The sequence below is a fragment of the Chelonoidis abingdonii genome, chromosome 10 (assembly GCF_003597395.2).
Source record: "Chelonoidis abingdonii isolate Lonesome George chromosome 10, CheloAbing_2.0, whole genome shotgun sequence".
NCBI lineage: Eukaryota > Metazoa > Chordata > Testudines > Testudinidae > Chelonoidis > Chelonoidis abingdonii.
The window spans coordinates 64,041,521-64,061,676 of record NC_133778.1 but is presented as its reverse complement, the minus strand read 5'-3'; the positions used below and the strand labels follow the sequence as shown (position 1 = coordinate 64,061,676).

The 20,156-nt window shown below is 45.7% G+C and overlaps 1 protein-coding gene across 4 annotated transcripts in view; it reads right to left on the bottom strand.

Annotated features, from left to right (window-relative positions):
* Nucleotides 1-20,156, bottom strand: part of NCKAP5 (NCK associated protein 5) — a 608,460-nt gene that overhangs the window by 116,157 nt on the left and 472,147 nt on the right. For all 4 annotated transcript variants that reach the window (XM_075070259.1, XM_075070261.1, XM_075070260.1 and 1 more), the window contains 2 exons: nucleotides 14,500-14,538; nucleotides 7,650-7,769 (listed from right to left, as the gene is read on the bottom strand). In XM_075070259.1, coding sequence (XP_074926360.1) covers nucleotides 7,650-7,769; nucleotides 14,500-14,538 — 159 coding nt within the window. The remainder of the gene's footprint in view (nucleotides 1-7,649; nucleotides 7,770-14,499; nucleotides 14,539-20,156) is intronic.

The window sequence follows — 20,156 nt, the reverse complement described above, 5'->3', positions numbered from 1 at the left end:
TGGTGTTTTGGTCCACTCAAGAAAGCATTGCAATTCGGCATGTATTTAAGTACATACGTGAGTACTCTCTGAATAGGGTAACTTAAGCAAGTGCTTAAAGCTTTTCTAATCTGGGTTTAAAGAGTAAAGTGGACACTTTGGATTAATGTGGGCAAACCCCTATGGCAAGCATATTGTTAGTTACCTAATCTAACAGAATTCAGTAATATTTATTTGGAAATATCTTTTTGAAATCTTAAGCTCTTCAGATGATGAATTTAGAGATCCATTGGCAAATTATTAGAAATGAGTTATATTTTGTATTCACAAATTTACTGTTTCTGTTTTCTGAAAAAAAAAAATTTACACTGATCATCTTTATCCGATGTCCTTCATTGTTCTGAAATACAGCGACAACCTTCCTTTGATTTTTCCAAGGCTCAAAATATGTTGATGGACTACGGTTCAGTTGCACCACAGTACATGTTGTCAATGGGAGACATGGAGTTTAGGCAATAACAGTGCGTACCCTCTCATTGGCAATAAGACTAACAGGTGAAGTCAGAAAAATTCTGCAGATATGAAGACGTCTACCTGGTAAACCATTGAAGAGGCAAAGTGATAAATGTTACAAATTCCGATACAAGCTAAGAACATAAAAAGATCTACTCAGATTCTACTCCTCCTGCACCAAGGAGGTTCCATTCATCTCGTACATTCCATAGTACTGATGAGTCCGGATTTCAAATAACGTTTAGTCACAGGACTGACACCAGTTCCTTGAGAAGATATTGACACCTATAGGCCAAATTCACTCATCACAATATGTGTGTTAAAAGACGGTTACTCACCTTTGTTAACTGTGTTGTTCTCGAGATGTTTGCCTCATATCCATTCCAGTTAGGTGTGGTGCGCGCCCGTGCACCGTTCGTCTGAAGATTTTTACCCTAGCAACACCGTGGTGGCAGGGCGCCCCCTGGAAAATGTGCCGCGCTATGCGTGCCGGATGTATACCCCTGCCGACCCAGCGCCCTTCAGTTCCTTACTTGCCGGCTACTCGACAGTGGGGAAGGAGGTGGGTGTGTGGAATGGATGAGCAACACATCTGAAGAACAACAGTTACAAGGTGATAACCGTTCTTTTTCTTCTTCGAGTGCTTGCTCATTATCCATTCCAGTTAGGTGAAATTCCCAGCCTTAGTAGGCGGTGGGAGTTGAGTGAGATACTGCAAAATGCAAACTTGCTGAGCCAAAGGCCTGCAGTATCCCGTGGCTGTTAACAGAGCATTATGCGAAAGCAGGGGATGGACGAGGACCATGGAGCGCGCGATAGATCTCGTGGGTAAGGTACACGAGGTATAGTAAGCGGCAGATGAAGCCTGAGCCGTGGTAGAACGCATGGTGATGTGCTTGGGAAATGTAGCCAACATCATAACAAGGAGGGTGCACGCAGGCACCCAAGCATGAGATCCTCTGAGAGGAAACAAGTAGGTCCTTCTGTTCGGCCATACTGCGACGAGATTTGGGGCGAGTTACAAAACGGTTTTTGTCCGCTCGAGAAAATGCGAGCACGCCACAGACGTCCAGGGGAGGCAACTGTTTGTCCCCATCGCATTGGTGTGGTGAACATGAAAGGTCGAAACCACTTAGGCGAGGAAAGCCAGTGTAGTTCTAACTGCACCTGGTTTTTGTGAACAGAGTATGGGCAGAAACCACCATAAGAGCAGCCTGAGCCTCGAAGACTCGTCTGCCGACGTAACGGCTACTAGGAAAGCTGTCTTCCAAGACACGGATACAGCGAGGCAGTGTCCTAACGGGTCGATGTGAAGACATAAGTTGGTTAGACCAGGTTGAGGTCCCAGGTGGGCTGGGCGGCGTACCTAAGCCTGTATGCGCTGCAACCCTGGGGAAAAACCTCAAAACCATAGAGTATGAGAACACAGAACGACCACCTTAGCCTGGAAGGAGGTAGAGATGGCTGCCAAGTGTACCCTTGGCGATGACACCGCTAGGCCCTGCCACGACGCCCTGCCCCTGCGAAGTCTGAGCAGGACCAATGAGCCGGGGAACGGTGGGAAGGCATAAAGGCGTTGGCCCTTCCATGCATGAGGACAGCGTCCGAGATCGGTCCCGGAGAGAGACCTTGCGAGGAGCAGAACCTCGGTCATTCCGCGTTCTCGTGGTAAGCGAACAGGCCCATATGTGGGAAAAAATCCCTGCTGGCAACAGAATGCATGACATCAGGCAGGGCGAGCACTCATGAGACAGGAAAGGCCTGCTGAGTCAAAGCACCGAGGAGAAAAGATGCTACCAGATTTTTCGAGTGGGCTATGCAAAGGTCCCAGAGACGGATGGCCTCCTGACAAAAGGAGGAGGACCATGTCCCTCCCAGGTGTTTATGTAGGACATGGCCGTTGTGCTGGCTGTAAACACTGAGATGCCACTGCCTCGCAGCTGCTGCTGGAACCCCGTTACTGAGGTGAGCACCTGCGTCGAGAGATGACGTATCCGTCGTCAGGGACAGTGAGGGCTGTGGCGGATAGAGCGGCATCCTTACCCACACCAGGGAGGGAGTTAGCCACAGTGTAGGGAGCCTAGAGTGCTCGAGGGAATGGTGACTATCGTGACCATTGGGCCCCTGTCCCAGCGGTACGCCAATTTGAGCCAAACCTGGAGAAGACAGAGGTAGAGCGTAGCGTGTTTGGTTACAAACTAGCAGGCAGCCATGGAACCCGGGAGACCCAGACAAGGGCAGCCAAGGTCGTCGGGAAAGTTTGCAGACCTCGGATGATCGGTGCCATCGCCTGAAACCGTGGCTGTGGTAAGCAGATCCGGCTAGCTCGGAGTCCAGGATGGCCCCTAGGAAGTCTAACCTCTGCGTGGGAACCAGAGTGGATGTTTCCATAGTGATCATCAGGCCTAGACATGTGAATAGGTCCCTGACGATGCCCACATGCTGAGTGACTTGCGTTGTGGAGTATCCTCAGATAAGCCAATCGTCCAGATGCAGAAAATGCACATCCAAGGTCGGCGGAGGTGGGTGGCGACTACGGCCACACACTAGGTTAATGCCTGCGGGGCTGTAGAAAGGCCAAACAGCAGGACCGTAAACTGGAAGTACGATGGTTGGCTAGAAAGTGGAGGTATCTCCTGTGCGGATGGGAGATGGCAATGTGAAAGTACGCATCTTTCATATCGAGGTGGCATACCAGTCTCCAGGATCTAAGGACAGGATAATGGTTCCCAGGGATACCATGTGGAACTTCAACCTTATCATAAACTGGTTGAGTCCTCGTAGGTCTAGGATAGGTCTGAGACCTCCATACAAGTCGGGGATTACGGAATAAGAGAAGTAAGTGCCCCGTTCATCCATCAGCGTGTGCACCTCGTGTAGAGGAATTGCGCCCGAGAGGAGTCCCTGAAGAGGGACAGGGTTGGACAAAGTGGAGGTGGTACTCACTCTCCACCATGTGTAGGGAACAGCGAACTGAAGTTAACTGGGACCATGCCAAGAGGCAGTAGGAGTGGGATCCCGCTTGTAACCAGTATGCAGCCCTCGACGCACCTTTGAAAGTTCTATCTGTGGCTAGGCACAGAGTGTGCCGTGTGGCTGGGGACGGAAAGGCCTGCAGTGGGTCGTCGGCGTACGCACGCCCAGAGAGAGCACATTAGGACCCTGTTGCCCCTCAGGGTTTGCAGCCTGGGGTTGATTTCCCCGCAAAGAGGCCTTTACCAACAAATGGTAAGTCGTGACAGGCCGGAAGTTTGAAACCTGAAGCCAGGAGATGCTCCTCATGGTAACGAGGCCTGGAGAGAAGCTCTGGCCGCCTTTTCTCTTCCTCCAAGAGGGCAGTGAACTCTTGGCGGAAACTTGATGGAGAAGCTCCATAACTTTATCCACCGTAATTCAGGTGTTATGATTATAGGGGCTAAGCAGGCTTATTGATTTGCCACGCAGGGCTATAAGGCCCTTGCAGAATGCACCTTGCGGCCGAGTAGGGTCATTCGCCTAGCCCCTTCGATTTCGGGGCTGGCGCCTGTTGGCCATGCCGTTCCCTTTTTCTCAACCAACTGAATGACTAGTGAGCAGGGAGGAGGATGGACAGACAAGTAGTTGTACCCTCCATAGAGCATCGGCATTCGCCTGGATGGTCCGAATAAACAGGTCGGGCCCCTCTAGTGGGGCAACCGCCGATAGATGTGCACTACCGGGTCCCCTACCTCCGGGACCTCCTGCCCTGGAGGTCCACATTGAGTGCTACCTTCCATAGGAGGTCCTGATGGGCTCTCAAGTTGTTGGTAGGCACAACTGAATCGCGGTCCTGAGCATAAGAGCTGTCCGCGTGGGAAGACACTGATGCGTGCCCGGATGGCCATGGAGGTGCTGAAAACCATGGGCAGAGTCTGACTCTACCAGACCTTGCCCAACTGGCACCTGGGACCGGTACCGGAAGGCGCACAGTGGTACCCGGAACGAGATCCGGACCTGAGACCAGAGCGGTGCCGGGAGGTCGAACGAGATCTCGAGGTTGGGAGCGGCTGCGGGAGCCACAGTGCCCATAGCGGTGCTGGGAGACAGAACGGTGCCGAGATTATCGGGTCGGTGAACGGGACACCGACCTGTGCGGCGAGTGCGACCGGTGCCGAGGAGAACAGCATCGGGATTGTAAGAGGCGTTGGGAGTGGGAGCGCCGACACGGGACGTGGAGCGTCTGCGGACCGTGATCATGAACGGTGCCACTCTGCTGCGCTGACAGAGGATGGTCGTATCAAGGTGGCTTGCCAAGAGACTATATTACCCACACCGACGGTGCCGGGGGTTCAGGCAGAAAAAACTCTGTCAGGGCAATGAGATCCCTCGCCGTTGGAAATGTCTCCGGCGTGGAGGAACAGTAAGCTCGACCACAGTGCGTACCGGGGAGCTGTCAGGCACAGGATTCGACGGCCCTTGTGGGACCGGATCGACAGTGCTGATGTCGCCAGTGCCTCAGCAGGTGTCGGTGCCGGGCGATCCGGCTTAGACAGGCTCTCTGTCTGCGGTGCTGTTCGCACGGGAAGAAGAGGCAGGGAGCTCGACCACGGTGCGCGCCGAGGAGCAGGCAGGCACTGGATTCGAGCCCTTATGGGACCGGGATCGACGGTGCCGACGTTGTTGTGCTGCGGCAGGTGTCGGAGCCGGGCAATCCAACTTAGATGAGCTCCCTGGCTGCGGTGCCATTGGCACGGAAGCAGCAGAGCAGAGCTCAACATGGCGATTGCCGGGGAGCGGCCAGGCACTAGATTCGACGGCCCTTGCGGGACCGGGATCGACGGTGCCGGCGTTGTCGGTGCCGCGGCAGGTGTCGGTGCCGGGCAGTCCAACTTAGATGAGCTCTCTGGCTGCGGTGCCATTGGCACGGAAGCAGCATGAGCAGGAGGCTCAACCACGGCGCGTGCCGGGGAGCGGCCAGGCACTGGATTCGACGGCCCTTGCGGGACCGGATCGACGGTGCCGGCGTTGTCGGTGCCGCGGCAGGTGGCGGTGCCGGGCAGTCCAACTTAGATGAGCTCTCTGGCTGCGGTGCCATTGGCACAGAAGCAGCAGGAGCAGGAGGCTCAACCACGGCGCGTGCCGGGGAGCGGCCAGGCACTGGATTCGACGGCCCTTGCGGGACCGGGATCGACGGTGCCGGCGTTGTCGGTGCCGTGGCAGGTGTCGGTGCCGGGGCAATCCAACTTAGATGAGCTCTCTGGCTGCGGTGCCGTTGGCACGGAAGCAGCAGGAGCAGGAGGCTCAACCACGGCGCATCACTGGATTCGACGGCGCCGGCGTTGTCGGTGCTGCGACAGGTGTTGGTGCCGGGTGATCCGACTTAGACAGCTCACTGGCTGCTGGTGCAGTTGGCACGGAAGCAGCAGGAGCAGGAGGCTCAACCACGGCGAATGCCGGGGAGCAGGCAGGCACTGGAATCAACGGCCCAGCGGACCGGAATCAACAGTGCCGGTGTCCTCAGTGTCTCTGCAGGTGTTGGTGCCAGGCGATCCGACTGAAATGAGCTCTCTGGCTGCGGTGCAGTTGGCACAGAAGCAGCAGGAGCCAGGAGCTCGACCACGGCGCGTGCCGGGGAGCTGTCAGGCACTGGCAGAAAGAGTCGTGGGCTTCCGCAACCTCAGAGAGAGGGAGCGGTGCCGAGTCGACTTCGGTGCCAGTAATGGCCGGTGCGGGAGGGGTCCGGTGCCGAGGAGGCGCTTCTGTCCGCCGAGTAGCCTGCGCTCGGTGCAGAAGGCGGAGGGGAAATGAAAGTGCCGCTCCGTTTTGTTCTCGGCTTAAACGCCTGCAAATGGGCACTTAGCTGTGAAATGCAGTCCCCGAGGCACCTAAACAGGAGTCGTGTGGATCTCCTGTCAGCAACGGTCTGAGGTGTCCAAGCACAGTCTAAGAACCGGTGAGCTGGGCATGGGCTCCGGCACTAGTTGCGGGGAAGGGGCTACTCCCCGAACCCCGCTAACTATTATAAACTAACTATGCTAGTAAAGAAAAAACGCATAAGTATATGCAAATAAAAGGATTATAACTGATATACACAAGAACTACGAGTAGCTAGGTTAAGCGGAGGTCAGCTAAGCTGCGCTCCACTGTTCCAACGACCGACACGGGCGGTAAGAAGGAACTGAAGGGCGGCTGGGTCGGCAGGGGTATACATCCGGCACCATAGCGGCGCCACTCCAGGGGCGCCCTGCTACCCACTGAGTGTTGCTAGGGTAAAAATCTTCCGACGAACGTGCACGCGGCGCGCGCACACCTAACTGGAATGGATATGAGCAAGCACTCGAAGAACATCTGGTGATTTCCATGAGTTTCATTCATGCTCTTACATAGGCCAAATTCTGCACTCTCAAGTATCTTTCTTTGATCTCAGTGGGAACTGTATACACATAAAGCGCAGAATTTGGACCATCTTTAAGAAGCTTCTCAATCTCAGCCTAAAGTTACCTTCATTTAATTTCAACCCAGCTCATGGTCAGATTTTCTGGCTAATGCAGAGGTGCGGCTAGACACTTCTAATAGGAAGGGGAACAAAGAATAATAGGGAAGATAAATGTAATTTCATATTAAGGGAAATGCCACAACAAAAGAAAATCTTCAGCCTTCCTGATTTTTCCAGGATAACAAGGAAGAATGGGAGACAGGTCACTCTACATCTGAGTTCTTGACTGTCTTGTCCCAGAAAAGGTAAATAAAATATTGCTCTGGGTCTATGTAATATATTGAATCACTACAACAAACATGGAGAAAGCTAAACAGACTGATTTCTTTCTCATAGAAAATTATGCTTTGTTTACCATCAAATGGAATATTATGGAATTATGTGACCACAATTTTTGCCCCCCAAAAGGAATAATGAACCCATATGTCATCCCATTTATTATCCTGAGGAGACACCTCAAAAAGTAACTTATTCCTCAGATACTCTTCTCTCTCCATATCTGCACATAATGTGCAGCCAAAGTTTGGTGGTGTACACTTTCAATTTCAATGCTATCAGATGATAGATAACCGATTTTCTTCTAATATATTATGTCTATCAGTTGTCACTTCTTGCTTACTTACATTATCTTAAGAAGATTAATATTATTTAAAGGTATTGAATCTAAACTTAGCTGATTCCAGAGGCAAAGGTTTCTTCCTACCTGGAGAAGGAGGTCAGAAGCTGGTTTGACCCTTTGTTGGAAAAGCACACTTAGCATTCGATTCTGTTGTTCCAAATCAAAAACTCTTGTTTTCAGCTTTACACATTCTTCCCTCAGATCCTACAGCACAGGAGAAAATAGGAGGATTGAGGAAAAAATGCAGTGAAACTCTTGAAAATGCTTTATGGAATAGGAGGCTTCAGAAGAGACAAATGAGTAAAATTTTCAAAATAGCACAAATAAATCAGAAAAAAAGATACTACACCATTTCCCTGATTATTTGATTATTAAAATATAATATTTAAAATGCATGAAATCAGACATATTAGTTACAGTACACATACTTTTGGAGTGCAATGTCAGTTAGACCTTAGCAGCAGTGTGTTTTATTGTATTGATATGGTCATAAACTGAATCAGAAACGGGGCGGCTCCAGGCACCAGTGCAAGAAGCACCTGCCTAGGGCAGAAAGATGTGGGCGGTGGCCTGCCGGTCACTATGAGGGCAGCAGTTGGGCAGCCTTCAGTGGCATGCCTGTGGGAGGTCTGCCGGTCCCGTGGCTTCGGCGGTGGGTACACCGAAGGCGTGGGACCAGCAGATCACCCGCAGAAACACTGCCAAATCCGCCGAAGGCCACCTGATTGCCGTGCTTGGGGCAGCAAAAAACATAGAGCCGCCCCTGATCAGAAAACATTAAAATAATTATGTTGTCATAGAACTGGACTGTGTCTTTAAGCAAAGCCCTAATATACCATGGGGTTCTTTGTAAGCTACACCATTATAGGAGTAGACCAAGGAGGCATTATGCCTTGGACATACTCCTCCAAAATCCACTCCCCTCCCTGCTTCTGCTTGCTCTGGAGTAGTACCAAGAGCAAAGTATACCACTGCCCACGCTGGCTCAGCTGTACTGGCTGTTGCATAGGGAAGGGCGAGAGGAGTGACATGGCTTCCTCTTTTCATTCCTCTTCCTGTCCACTGGCTCTGGACTAGCCACTCTAGAGATGGCTTGGCCATAGACAGAGGTTGATGAGCTTGCTACAGCCTTGGCTGAGGAAGCTCATCCCAAGTTTTACGGGTTCACCCAGTTCAATTGTCAATAAGGGCTACCACTTGTAACCTGATGACCCTAGATGGATTGTCTGGAGCTGAGATTGTACTTGGGATCTCTGGTTCTTAAAGCATGAAGCCCTTGTGCCTGAGCTGAAAGGTCCAGGTCAATTAGCCAAAGGCTGCAGGTTCATCAATCTTTACCTTTCGCTCACCCACCTGTAGAAGTGGATAGAGCGCCACTTATAGCCCACCTATACCCACCTCCAAGGGCTTGCACAGGGTTGTAAAAATGATTCTCACTCCCCTTTACACCCTTAGGTGGCCACAAAGCCCAAATCACAGTTCAGAACAGAGTGAACAGAGGTCTGATAAACTATGAAACCAAGTATGTGGGTTTTTTATATACTCAGCATAATTCCATACCATACAATATTTCATATAATTTTGATGATGCAGTTTGTAACTGATGGGACCAACAATAACTTTTTAAAGAGAAGTTGAGTAATTTAGCCCAATAATTTTATCTACTTTAAAACTGTTGTAGTCTAATGGGAATTGTTATACTCTAAGATTTTTAGAACATGTCTATCGCCTCAGCATCTAAGACACCAGCAAAGCATTTCAAGCATTGCTTAAGTTTAAATACATGAGTAGACCTACTGAAATTAAGCATGTGCTTAAGTGCTTTGCTGGACTCAGGCCTAAATGCAGAGCCTAAAAGTTTGTTCTCTTTGCAGTCCCCATTCTGCTGGCAAAACATTAATCAAAATAAAGCACTTTACTAGACCCACTGTTTATGTAAGCTCTGTTTTATGCTCTACTGCTGCAGCAGAGCCTGCTATCCAGATAACTGAAGGAACATAACCTAACGAATGCGTTATTGTCAGAGCTGCAGTGACATCTTTGATGCTGGTGGTGCAAAAAAATGAAATAAACATTAGCCATCTTGGTGGATATTCCACCACAATTACAAGCGGCAGGGAAAATCAATGCTTGCCCAATTAAAAATGAAAAAAGTAATATGCAAATACATTTTAATAACAATTGCAAACAATAGCAAATGAAAAACAAACAAACAAAAGAAATTATATTTTAAGGAATGGCTTTTGTCAGTGTCTGTAACCCTTTCATTGCTCAATTCTTCTGCAATTTCTGTGCTGTAGCAGAATGTGGTGACTTTTCTTTACACTGTTGATATTCCAATGGAACTTCGAACCTTAAAGTATTTGGTACATGGAACAAAACCTGGCACATATTCTGAACCACATGAGTATACCTAGCAATTGGTACATTTAGCAGCACACAAGTATGCTGAATATAACATATTGAATCCATTTTTTGTACTGATCTCCCTCCAGTAGCAGGACTGAAGGATTTGTTGAATACATAGCATTTTGGACAAAGCATCTCCCAAACATAAGGCTGTAAACTGGCCTGATGGTACAGCTTGGCTGAAAGTATATTTAAATATCAATTTCCGATATTGGCATAGGACTTCCTTTTGTTGGCCATTTAAGGGAACACAGGATTTTGCCATAAAGTGGACTTCAGCAGGGTTCAGGCAGACTTTGACTCAAAATCTCTGCACAAGTTATACAATACAGGTGGCAGTCTTCTTTGAAGGAGATGGCATCTCTGTGTTATAGTCAATATGAACTTCAAAAATCAGAAAGGATTGCAATTCTAGTGGCACTTGTGTAAACAAAAACTGCAGGCACATTTATTCCCACAAAAAGTGTAACCACTCTTCTCATTTTTTTTTTAAATTTAGAGCAGGTGTTACCCACTGGCATTGCCTAACTGCCTTTATTTTTCATCACATGGTGGAAAACATGCCTCCTGCTTCCAATATGCTTGTCCGTCAGTAGCGTTAACAATGTATTGACCCGCAAAGGAGCATGAACCTGATGAGGTAGCATCTCAGAGTGGGAAATTATAGTCAGAATAACCAAAGTGCCTGTCTCCAGCAGCACCAGTTCTTATCTAGAGTGTACTGTAACCAGCAAGGAGAATACTAAAGAGGTCACCACTCAGTGAGAAAACCTTGCCCTGAGACCATTGGAAACATGCTGAAATACCTTTAGTTACAGAGGTATCACTGGATGAATTATGAAGTTATTTTCCCTGGATACATTACCACGATAGTGCTTATTTTAAGTGGTTCTAAAGCTGTCGAAGTTATATATTTGGTGCCTTCCAAAATGATGAGGCAATGACATCTATTTCAGGTGTAGTGAAACCCTAAAGCTTTAATTCTCTGAGTGAAAACCCCTGCTAAAAACTCTCATCTATTAACTTATATGGGATAGTGTTTGTCGTCTGGGGAAGCACAAAGCCCCTCTTTACATGGCTTTCACAAATAATCAAAGAAATTAAAACTGAGCCCTAGCTGCTATAATGTAGTTTAAATACTGAGTTCACTGAAGAGGAAAAATGCTTCATGGGAACTCACAATTTAAAACAACATTACAGACATAGCAATGTTGCCTCTCAAACTTTTCCTTTTAAGAGCCAAACCGTGGAAGATTATATGACTCCAACTTTGGACTTTTTGCTCAAGAGCAAGAGTAAAATTTTTGGCATAATACCAAGCAAGATGCAGTAAACTGTTCCAACACTAATGCCATTCACAAAAAGGTGAAAAAAAGCATTAACAGGAAATTAACATAAGAATATTTATGTAAAGTAGCAATGCCTGGTTATATTAAATCAAAAGAGTAAAATGATCAGTAGGCATGTTGTGTCATAATTAACAAAACCTGAAGTATATCATGATGGACATTGCTAATGGTAGAACTAATGGGTATTTAAAAAGTGATACTACAAATATTTCTCTCAGTACAGTAGTATCTGAATGTCTCACAATCTTTAAGGTGTTTATCCTTATAACACCCACTGCACTATTCCTCGATACCAGAACTATTCTTCCCCCACCTGGGAAATGATGCTTTTTCTTCAAATTCTGGAAATCCACTGCCTTTCCTTTGAATACATTTCCTCTGTTATAATGCTCAGTTCCTGTCCACACATTCACCATACACAGCACTGAAGGTCACTTGTCGCACCAGATAACAGGTGGCAAGATTTTAAAGATCAGAAAGGGCAAAATTAAATGATCATGCGGATCCTAGAGCAGAGAATGTGGGTCAGCACTTGCCTGAAAGGACTCAAGTGTAGCAGGGTGACAAGCAATGGTCAGATCTATGGAGCAATCAGCAATTCCATTATGCACTATAACTCCAGTGTCACAATGCTGATCCAGATCTTAAGGAAAATTTAGACCCAAACACCCAGCCCCACTTTTTCAACTGGACACTAGAGATCTCTGGAGAGGGGATCGAAACCTCACACTGGCTGCAGAGATATTCCATGCAGTTTACTCCAGCCTACTGTCTGGAGCCTGCTTCTAGGGTGTTAGCCCGACCAACGCTCTCTAGGAGGAGTTCCCCACTGCCTACCTTTTCCCAGGCCCCTTTCCATGTGTTGCCACATAGGAAATCCCAGCGGAGATAGTTTACAAACTGTGCAGGGGATGTCACCTCCTGTGTGGGGCTTCAAAATAGTGCCTCCCTCTTTGCCCAGGGAAATTACCTGGGTTTAATTCTGCCATGTAGAGTTAAGCCATCCATGGATACACGAAGAATGATGGTTGATGACCTGCACAGAAATCAATGGGGCTGTACAACCTACCCACCAGCAAACACACAAAACGTATATTGTGGGTTTGTCTCAAAATCATTTGCTGATTATCTGACTTCTCAGATTTCCCAGAGGTAAAACCTGCTATTTATAAGTGGGGAGAAAAATGCAAACAAATTTTCTGCATAAAAGGGTGAAATTTTGCTCTGGGGCTAATTCAGGAAAATTCCCAATTTCACACATTTTCTGCATGCACCTGGTAAAAAGCAGACCATATCAGAGGAATTCCATATGTATTATAACAAATGATACACTCCAAAAGTGCACGTTTAAGACTGTAATTCCATCTCAAGGTTTCAGTGACACTGATAAATCACTCAAGCTTTGCTCTCTCAGTTTCTCTCATCAGAATCCCTCAGTAGAATCAGTCTTCTCATATACTGAGGGATGTACAGTACTTTATCCCTTACATTACAGTATGTACTTAATTTAAACAAAAATTAGCCCTTGCGGAGCAATTTCATATTCACAATAAAACATACCCAGTATATGTTACTGTGCAATATTACTCTTCTTGAATCTTTGAAAGCTCTCAGCTTGTCTTCATGCCTCACTATGCCCCAGAGGTGTGTTATCTCACTGTGGCATGACTTGATGTGTCTTACTGCTTAGCTGCACTGTGGTAGATTTATCTGTTTACTAGTTATTACCTGGATTTGTATAGCTACTACCTTTTGTGATTGACCTGAAGAGTCCAGTTTCTTTCACTATTGTCTTCCTCTTCTTTCTTATAAATGATCTCAGCATGAACAGAGGTATGAGTACTGTAACAGTTAACATTCATTAGCATTTAGAAGAGTACCCTCTTGATTCCATGGACGTCAAATTAGTTGGTATTACTCAGCAGTAGGTAAGCAGCAGTTAAATCCCATCAATACTCAGCAAATTACTTTACTAAAAGTATTTAAATCCATTTTTATTACATCTGTACAAACTCCATGGTTCCTACAAGTTTGGGTGGGTCCATTATTGGGAAATTATATTGTCATCAAAAAATCTGACTCAGTGTAAAAGAATTCAGAGACCTTCTCTCTGCTTTTGGAAAACAATCACAATATTTCCCAAATTATAGACTAAAATATGGAGACTGAAACTCTATCAAATATTTCACCATTATAAGATGTGATTTTGCTTTATGTACTCAAGAATCAGTCCTCCGCTTATATGTAGAACAGATATAGCAAGAACAGCAAAAGTGCAATCTTCCCCACACTGCCTTGCCTCATATCTGACCTGCGTGGCCCACCACTAGGCTTGAGTGTGCAGTATCATTTCCAAACCTATGCAGGGTAGAACTGTGGGTACAGAGACAAAGATATTGTTCTGAAGACATGGCGGTGAGGAATGGAACTGACAGTGGCATCTATGGAGCCATTTTGTAGTCACAGTTACTGAGTGTAGGGCTTTAGCAAACATTAATTACCCCCTCTATATGCTACCTCCATGGATCATCACAGTTTGTGAACATGGTGGCTACACTCCAGGATATGGCCTACCTACAAATCCCTCTCTACACAGCTGTCATATGGCACAGAGCTGCTAAAGAGCACAGTTTCCATAGCATGGGGCTGAAGCATCTCCTGTACATCTTCTTCACTACTCAGCCTTAGAATATCCATTCCTCCGCTGTGTATATGGGAGCCTTCCATTGCCACTCAGGGAGGCACAGGCTTTTACCTATAACCCTTATAATCTGCTGAGAGTCAACAAGAGTGCCAAGTGTGATGGTCTTTTTCTGATGTCCAACAGGAATCGGATTGGGACATAGAACCAACTCATTTTGGATAGGACACAGAGAAGCCAAGAGATGGGATGGACTGTCAGGCATTATTGACTTTAGCCAGGCCTACTCTAAGTATCAAATGGGATGAGGCCATATATTCCATTACCAATCCTCCGAGGTTCCCAGTCCCAGAATTATTATTCATTTTTGTTATTGGTAGAACACTTGTCATATTTTGACATTTTGCGGTTGCGTTACTGAAATGTGTGCCCAGCATTTGAAAAATGTATTCCGCATAAAGACATACATTTTCTAATTCAATGGTTTGCATTTACAGCCTTTAAAAACATGCCAAAAATCAGAGAAACAATCTACCTTTTGAGTAAGTAGCGCTTGCACAACTTGGTTGGCTACCTGTAAGAAATAAATAATAAAATAATATAACTTAGCAGTGTATTATATTGATTTTTTTGGTGGAGGAGACCCTTTTCTGAAGGATCCCACTGTAAGCTATTTCCCCCCGGAGTAACCTCCTAAACTCATTCCCTAAAGTGACATTGCGAGCATATATAACATCTAGGTTCCAACAGTTCCCCATTTCACACCAAACATATACGCCCTAACAACTTTAGTATGACATTACAAATCTCTGTTTTGGTATTCTAGTCTAATACAGTCAAACAGAATACAATGTAAGGGTCAGGTCTCTCACTGATGCAAATCACTATAGTTGAACTGACTTCAATACCGCTGCACTGATTTGCACCTGCTGAGGACGTGAACCTGAATGTTTTGATGAAGCTTAATTGTTTCTTGATTCAGCATTGGTAAATGGTACATTTGTCATGACAGGCAAGCAACAATAAAGTGCCACAGAAAATTAAAATACCTACAGTCATCAAAATATGGTTGGAAGCATTCACACCATAATGTGTAATTGCCTTGAATCACATTACACACCATTGATTAGTGGAACTGTATATGCAGGAGGGAATTTTAAAATTTATTTTATACAAGTGTCCTCTCATTATTTACATTTTTGACATGGGGGAAAAATAAGTATTTTCTGCTGGTGATACTTTTGAATGTTTCATTAAAAAATGTATAACCACAATCAAATGTCATTTTTGAAACTATACATGAACTGTCACATTTTCAGTGTGTTTGTCCTGATTCCACTCTGTATAAGTAACATAATCTTAGGCTTAAATCTCTGTGCACAGAGTCTAGTTATGAGTTCTAGTCCATTTTAGCTTTCTAAAAGTTAAACAATACATGAGGCTGTCATTTGGAAGTACAAATCTGCCTTGCTGCCTTTACTGTTGTGATTTAAAAAATAAAAATAAAAAAAAAGACCATTCAAGTGAACTGAGTCATGAGCAAAGAACTGAAGCTAATTCATTTCAGTAAATAATTCAATTCTCTAAAACCCAGAACTTTGATTTGACTCATATTCTCATAAAATTGCCTACTATCTAATTTTCCCCCCAAACTGGTCCCTAATTTAAGGCAGCCTGTGGAACAATGGTCACATAAAATAGCTCAATACATGATTTAACAGAAGACAGACGAATACTGGAACTGTAATAACCCACAGGAGTAAATATGTTATATTTTTTAAATCCATGTGTTGCCCCACAGGCTTTTAGAATCTACATCTGACAGTGTTCCTTCTGGCGTGTACTTTTAACGTCTGTTTGCTCTACCTGAAAACTGAACAAATCACATCTAATACATTATTTCTTTACTTCCTGACATAGAGTTACTTTACCAAGAAGGACTAAAGGGTTCTTTGCAATGTGTACAAAGCACTTGCAACAGCATTACCTATAAAATTATTCTTACAGCTTTATAAACTATACAAAGAAGTGTAAATTGAATAATCTGCCAATTGAGGGGGCGAGGGAAGAACTTGCTGATGCACATTGGACAATTTTTTCTAACTTGGGTGCATGAACATAGGTACCTAAGGGTTTGTCTACATAGGGACATCCACGAAAATTAATCTGAATTATCCAAAGATGTGAATTTGAAGTGGTTTAGTTAAATTACATGAAAAGCCTGTGTGAACATCTTCATTCAGAATTAAAGTGGCCTGAATTCAGTTTCGTTTCATTCAAAGTGATTTAAACTATATCAAATTAAGGCCACTTTAATTTTGACCATCATCATCCATATAGGGATTTAATGTAGTTTAACTAATCCACTTCAAATTCACACATTTAGATAATTTGGATTAATTTTCCTGGATGTCTCAGCATAGACAAGCCCTAAATGAATGCTGCTTGATTTTCAAAGATGCTAATAACCACAGTTCCCATTGACACCAGTACTTTTAGGCACTCAAGTCTGAATATTATGTCTACTGTCCTGAGATTTTCAAATCCAGTCCCCTGACTGGCATGCCCAGAGAAAACTGAGAATTCAGGCTGAGCAGAAAGCCTGTAGGATAGTATTCTGAAGTAACTGTGGTTCATTTAGGCTTCACACAGAAGGGAGTCACCAAATGGAGTCATATCCAAAACCCCTCACCTTAAAGGTGGTTATCATTATGGGGAATTCATTGCTATGGTTAACATTCATGTTCCTGTTTGTGGGAAAGTGAAGTAATTGCTAACTAATTGCTACTTTACACCTATACCATGCTACTCACCTGAGGATGTTAAAAGGCTTTCTGACATTAAGCCACACACACTCCTGTGAGGTAGGCATTGTCTGTGGTATACTGAAACTGTGTTAATATTGCAAGCTGAACACCTTACATTGTAAGTGGTTTCCAGGTTCGCCTGCAGGCTAGAGGACAAGGATCACATAGATGTTTTTTGGGGCCCAGAGAAAAATCTGAAGGTGAGGCCCCTAACCACCCTTCTAAAATTATCATGGAGACAAGAGTTTAAGAAGAGGAAGAAGATTGGACGCAGGGGCGGCTCTAGGTATTTTCCCGCCCCAACCACGGGAGGCATGCTGCCTTCGGCAGCTTGCCTCTGGGAGGTCCCCGGTCCTGCGGATTCGGCAGCACGCCTGCGAGAGGTCCGCCGAAGCCGCGGGACCAGCGGACCCTCTGCAGGCATGCCGCCGAAGGCAACCTGCCTGTTGCCCTCGCTGTGACCGGCAGAGCGCCCCCTGTGGCTTGCCGCCCCAGGCACGTGCTTGGCGTGCTGGTGCCTGGAGCCACCTCTGACTGGAGGAGGTCAGAGAGGGCCAGGCCTTTGGGGTCACTGCCCTCCTTGTGCTGCCCGGGGGATTTGGGAGGGGATGGGGAAGGCAGAGAGGGCCCAGATCTATGAAGTCACTGCCTTCCCTGTGGGGCGAGGGAGGCTCTTCCCCGCATGCAGCTGGAAGGCCACTCCTGGTCCTGCCTCTCCCTGACTTCCAGGCATGCTACTGGTGGGAGAATTTTCCCTGATTCTGCTCCTAACTCCAGGTTCTCAGCCTGGTGGGTCACCTCAGGCCAAGCACAATGATGCCAGCAGCACTGGAATCTGAGTCACTCCCCGCACTATTAATGGGGGGGTGGGTGTGCCAAACCTGAGTGGTGCTGGACTCCTGTACCAGGCTGCAACACCTCTCACTCAAATTTGGCCTGGCTACTCTTAGCACATCTTGGTTTCTGCATGTGAAGTATTTTTATTTTTTTTTTACAGAACTGTATCTTATATTTATGGCTTTGTGTAACATTTAGGATTTTCTAATTAAATAGACGCTCTGAGAGTTATTTTTCTTTATTTTTTTTAAAGTAAAATGCATATTGAGGGTGCTAATTGGAAATGTATTATAGAAATATTAAGATGAAATCATTTTAAGATTTCATCTACCACTGAAGCAGTCATTTGTACGTTTTCCTCTATATCAGTACAGTCAAGCTTGACAGAAATCTTACTGGTACAATAAAGTGAATAAACATTATAGTACTTCTTGCCAATAAACTGACAGTCAAATTCCTGAATAGGAAACTAGGATTAAGCATGTAACCTCAAGCCCATAAAGTACAGGAAGATAATCCTGTTTCTTGCATTATGTTTTACAGAGACACAGAGATAGGTTTACAGTACATTTTTGAATTTTAAATGAGCTCTTTTTCTGGTTTGTGTAGTACTGGACAGTTCAGTGCTATTTACTTCCAAATATTATTCCAGAAATGTTCATATGTCAACTTCAGATAAAATAATAGAGATGGGCAATTAATTTTAAAAATCTGTGAATATATTAATAGAGTTCATAAAGGATTTTACTTCAGTCATGTTCATATCCCTTGTGTGTTTTCTGTCTATGAATATTTGAGTTTGATTGAGTTTTACTGGTGAAAATGATTGGAGAACGTGAAATTTTAAGTCAGAGATACAGTATTCACCCTTGAATAGTGACCAATGGGCATGGCATGAATGAGGAAGAAGGAAGCACAAGGAATGATGGCATGAAGAAGGAGACAAAGAGAGGAGGAGGAAATGGGAGTGAGAGAGGCTGCACTCATAGGTGTTAAACGTGAGCTCAAGCAGCTATTTGCTCCTCAAAGAAAGGAAATAAGAGGGAACTTTGATACCTTCACCTCTTTAGTTCTTGCATGGGGGGTGGAGGCAGGGCCACTAACACTTCTGCAGAGGATTCTGTGTGCATAGTGGGGAAGCTTTGTTGTTGCCACCCCATAATGGCTAGGCTGGAATGATGCTGGAACTTCTTCCCCAAGTCGGAGCCCCACCCACCACAAATTTTTTGCTGAGGTGCCATGTATGGCCAAGCACAGAGTCCACTGACGGCGTGGCAGGTTTACCCTCTGCTTGGGAAAGACCCTGGCATACCTGGACAGGGAGCAGTGGTTTGGGAAGGAGGGCCCACAGGACAGGGGCAGATTCCCTCGACCAGTCCAGCCCTACAACCATCTTTACCCCAACTAGGGGCAGGGTGACGTCACAGGAGCATAGGGCCCCAGGATTTATGAACTGCCCTGAATCCAGCTTTTGAGTGTGCAAGACATGAAGAGGATGAAATATATCCTGGGTTCATAGCATTCTCCTTAACCAACAGAGATCAGAACATGACAGGACCTTGCATAATATTCATCATCTCTAACTGATGCTGTGCCCATGTATGGCTTCCTCTGCAGTCTGACAAGGATGGGACGCCCAAGTTTTTTGTGGGGTCCAAAGATCATGATTCAGATCATGGTAGGAAATTAAAAATAATTGTCATAATGGACCCTGAAATTCTCTTTCAGAGGGCTGACCTACTGCAACTCTGGGACTGATCAAAGCCTGCTGTTTTGAGGGACAACTGAGTCCCTTCCCCTCAGCCAACCAGGTCATTTTGGTGGCAGAAGTGAACATGCAAGACATCCTGGAAGGAAAGAGAATGAGGCAGCTGATCTCTGGTCCTGAGGACTGCAGAGGAAGCTCCTAGCCCAAACAAGAAAAGGACCATGGAATGAGCTCTTGCCTGTGAGAAGTGGAGCTTGTGCCTTGGGCCTAGAGTCATAAAAAACAGACGTTTTCCAACCAAAAAATGGACAATTTTTCATAATTTTTAAAAATGTTTTTATTTTTTAACCAGCTCTGCTGAAAATCCCTGGTTACGAATAACTTTGTATCAGGGTATGCTTGCTCCAGAGGAGTCCATGGGATCCAAGGCAATTGGAGGCACAGGGTCCCATGGGCATTAATGGATTATTTCTTAACTGTGTTTATGTCAGATCATTAATTCTGTTTATTGTTTCTTCACTGAATTCACTGAGATTATCTCAGCAGAGTAGAAGAAAAGGTCCCTGTTTATTTTGTGAACCCTTCCTGTGAGCGCCATTCCTGCGTGAGCCCACTCAGTGTTAGATGCCCATGTGGCTGTCATAGGCCACATCTACACTATGGGATAATATCGAATTAGCTAAAATCGATTTCATGCGGCCACACTAGGCACAGTAATTCGGCGTTGTGCGTCCATGCTCCGAGGCTAACGTCGATTTCTGAAGCGTTGCATTGTGGGTAGCTTTTCCGTAGCTATCCCATAGTTCCCGCAGTCTCCCCCACCCCTTGGAATTCTGGGTT